Below are 4,353 nucleotides of genomic sequence, written 5' to 3'. Positions count from 1 at the left end.
GAAGCACTGAGCTTATTGATGAGAGACATGGGAAACAATGATGGATTCCCTTCGTTATTTGGCCACCCTGTAAAAGTTATATTTGGAATTCTCTATTCCCTGAGAGCAGAGTCAGAGAGGACAGACCAAAATGTATTGGCAGAAGCTTTGTGGCACAGTGGACATCCTAGTGGAATGAGAGGCACGATGACTTGCCGCTAGGCTTCCTTAACTCATTTCTTCTGTGATCTCGGGAAAATTGCCTTCCCTTTGGAGGCCCCTGTAAATAGTAAGTTACATCACAAGATTATTTTAAAGAAGGGGTTAGGAGACTTTTTTTGTAAAGGGCCAGAGTAAATATTGTAGGCTCCAAATATTGTCTACTCAACTCTATCCCACAAAAACAACCATAGACAATATATAAATAAATGGGAATGGTTGTGTTACAATAAAACTTTATTTACAAAAGCAAGTGGTGGGCAGGATTTGGCCCACAGACTGCAGTTTGATGATTCCTGGAACTAAGTCCCAACTGGCATTCACATTATATATCTCTGACTCAAGTTTGGGTAGTTCAAGAATAGAACTGGTGAAGCAGGGTGTTACCCTCTGAATTGTGTCAGGGTCCTCTCTTCTGGCACTAGGTAAGGCTGGAGGCAGGGATAAAGAGTGAGTCATAAGAAGATGACTTAGATAAGCAATAAATTACGTGTTTGAGAGTGAGTTTGACTGGATAATTAATGATTGTGTGTGAATTTGTGTGGGTACATGTGTGTGTGGGACGTTTAAAAGTACGTGTGTGTGAAGTGTCATAGTGAAGGGCTGTTTGTGTGAACTATGCAAATGTGTCAGTATGTAAATCTTCATCAAAATTCATGTGAATGAATATGTGTGATGGTGGCTGTATGAATGAACGTGTTTACAAATATGCCTCTGAATGGAAGTTTGTGTGTGTGTATGTGGATCTGTAGCCAGCAGAACTGGAATTGAACCCAGGTAGATCTGACTCTAAAGTCCATATTATTTTTCCCATATTATACTGTCGTACATGTCTTAGAGGTTTTGGCATAAGCAGGAGAATTAGAAGGGAGTGGGATGGAAGCCTAAGAAAGGTGGTATAGGTAATCAACATAAAAAAATGTAAGTTTTTAAAACTAATGGAAACTTTGATCCTGGACAGTCTTGAATTCAAACTTCAGCTTAGCTACTAACAAGTGATTGGCTTTGGACAAGTTATTTGTTTGAGTGTTAGTTTCTTCGTGCATAAAATAGTAATAATTTTAATTTCACAGGTTTGGTTTGAGGATTATAATTAACAAATAAACCTAATTAACAAATAACTAACAAATAAACGTAGGTGTTTAATGGTTTCTATTATAAGACTAAGAAGTATTAATAACAGAATTTGGAGATTATAAATAATAAGAAATGAAAAAGTGGCATGAAATGTAGCAATTGTAGTGTGATAGATTATCATAGAAAAGGAAGCTTTAGTGGTATGTTGGGGTTATAAGTATGGCAATGGGTGAAGATTAAGAGAGAGATAAGAGGACAGATGAAGAGAGAGCCCATCCCTTCTTTCATGAAACCAAGGTGAAGGCAGACGAGACACCCAAACGTATTTACAAAGTACGGAGAAGGAGCCAATAGAGAGGTGGAGGTTGAAATTACCAGAGAGTGATGGATTAATGCAGAGAGGTACTTAAAGAGAAGAGAGTGTTGGGGTCCAGTGCACATATGGAGGGCTTATCCTTGAAGAGGAGGAAGAGGGAAAAGATGACTTGAATATAATAAATATTATATAGATAAATATTTTGATTAATTGTTTGTGTCCTCCCAAGTAGGTCCTCAAGCAGCCATGCTTTGCACGTGGTAGGTACTCAGTATGGTTTGTTAAATTGATAGGTAACTCAGTTATCATTTCTTTTTGAAATGCACATCACATTCTGGTGGCAAAAATGGAAATTACAGTGTGTGTTATTCATGACTCTTAACTGTTTATAACAACCTGAGACTAAGGTCTATGGGCTTTCTAGAGCTGGAAGACTTCTCTTACAGATGATGCGATTAATCTTCTCCCCAACTTTAGTTTTAAGATGACAAAAGAGAGACCCAGACAAGGGACATAATTTTATTGAGATCACATAGCTAGTGAATAGATAAGCAAGGAATTTTAACCCATATCTCCTGACTTCCTGAACAGGACCCATTTCACTGCTCCCTTTAATAAAAATGATCTGTTTTCTCCTCCCCTACTCCAACCCCATTCAGCTTTTTGGGACAAGAGAAGAAGTGACTGCCAAATTTTACACACCAACACACAGGTGACCTGCTCTGGGCATGGAGACCCCCAACTACACTGGTACCAGCCACTCGCTCTTCATTCTCCTGGGCATCCCTGGCCTGGAAGACCAGCACATATGGATCTCTTTCCCCTTCCTTATTTCCTACCTTGTTGCTCTCCTTGGAAATAGCCTCCTCATCTTCATCATCATCACTGAACGAAGCCTCCATGAACCTATGTACCTATTCCTCTGCATGCTGGCTGTGGCTGACCTCATCCTTTCCACTACCACTGTGCCCAAGGCTCTATCCATATTCTGGTTCCATGCTGGGGAGATTTCCCTTGATGGCTGTGTCACCCAGATCTTCTTCATCCATGCTACCTTTATTGCTGAATCAGGGATTCTGCTGGTAATGGCATTTGACCGCTATGTGGCCATCTGTAACCCACTGCACTACACCACAGTGCTCAGTCATGCAGTAATCATAAGGGCTGGCTTGGCTGTGGTACTGAGAAGCTTCTGTGTGATACTCCCAGATGTGTTCCTGGTGAAGCGACTGCCTTTCTGCCATAGCAATCTGCTGCCACATACCTACTGTGAGCACATGGCTGTTGCCAAGTTTGCTTGTGCTGATATTCGTGTCAATATTTGGTATGGCTTGTCTGTCCTTCTCTGTACTGTAGTGCTAGATGCCTTGTTCATTTTAATTTCCTACAGCCTCATCCTCTATGCAGTCTTCCACCTCCCCTCCCGAGGGGCTCGGCAAAAGGCTCTGGGCACATGTGGCTCTCACCTTGGGGTCATTTCCATGTTCTACTTGCCTGGCATTTTTACCATAATTACCCAACGGTTTGGACACCATGTTCCTCTCCATACACACATTCTGCTGGCCAATGTCTGCATGTTGGCCCCTCCCATGCTGAATCCCATTATTTATGGGATCAAGACCCGGCAGATTCGAGAGCATGTGCTTAGTACTTTGTCTTCACAGTGAAAACAATGCTGAGTTTGACTGATCAGGTTGTATGTTTACCAGTAGAGGGCCTCACACTTTTTTGGCCTATGTTGTAGAGACTTATGAATTAAAAGTTCCACTGACTGTGAACAAAGTGACTTGTCATGACTTTGGAAGTCAGATTGTCATCTGACCTTGAGAAGGTAGTGTTTAGGAACGAGCATGGGCTTTTAGATCAGAATTAGGATTGAATCCTGGCCTCACCAATAATAATGTGTTTGACCTTGGGCAAGTCACTTATTCTCTCAGAGACTCTTCTTAGCATATGCTTAGGGAACCAGAAGAAGAGGAATATCAAAACCAAAGTAACCAAACTAACAAGAAAACTTTACCTACAAAGAACTTTCCAGGGCGTTATAATTAAAACATCTAGACAGAATGTATATTAGTATAATTATATATGTACATTTGATATCATTTAAAAACATTTTATTTTGAATTAGATTTGGGAGGGCATCATAATCTTCAAATTTCTTGATTATGTCCCACTGATTGTACCTTTATCATAGGGCTGTGATAGAACCAAATAAAATAAAGTTTAAACAGGATCTTGAACATACGTGACACAGGGTAAACAATGGATACATTTTACATTTTTCTTCCCCTTTCTGCCTTTGCTTCTTTATCTTTAAAATTTTGGTATAATAATTTCTGCCTCTCCTAATTCAAAAGGAAGTTGCAGAATTAAAGGATATCAGCACAGTCAACAGGTTTTATTTGAATTTTAAAGGACAATGTTAATCAAAATTAGGTTTAGTGTTGGTGCATTCTTCCCTTATTTCTCAGGAGAATTTTTATGTGAAAAGCAGGGGTGTATGTAGATCACTTATTAGTGACTGTTGGTGGGGGTCAAAGCTAAGATACTATGAAGTCTCTACTACTTGATTTTTTTTGGTAGAGACCAAAGGGAGAGTGTCATCTGTGTAATGTATATGTTCAAGTATCATGGTAACCTGATATTCCAAGAAATTCAGACTTTGAAAAATGACTTATTTAAGTTTATATCGTTATGATAGTCTCTTCCCACCGGTGTATCAATTGAAGGGAGCAAATCATCATTTACGTTGCTCAACC

General features: G+C 39.7%; 1 protein-coding gene across 1 annotated transcript; it reads left to right on the top strand.

Annotated features, from left to right (window-relative positions):
* The first annotated feature begins 2,319 nt into the window (after positions 1–2,319).
* On the top strand, positions 2,320–3,258 carry LOC103583149 (olfactory receptor 52B4-like). The gene has a single exon (XM_008564549.1). It carries the CDS (start codon positions 2,320–2,322, stop codon positions 3,256–3,258), a length of 939 nt encoding a protein of 312 aa, XP_008562771.1.
* Positions 3,259–4,353: the final 1,095 nt, after the last annotated feature.

The sequence above is a fragment of the Galeopterus variegatus genome, unplaced genomic scaffold (assembly GCF_000696425.1).
Source record: "Galeopterus variegatus unplaced genomic scaffold, G_variegatus-3.0.2 Scaffold20103, whole genome shotgun sequence".
NCBI lineage: Eukaryota > Metazoa > Chordata > Mammalia > Dermoptera > Cynocephalidae > Galeopterus > Galeopterus variegatus.
Note: the sequence above shows the minus strand (reverse complement) of the source record. Positions and strands in the feature narration are given on the sequence as shown.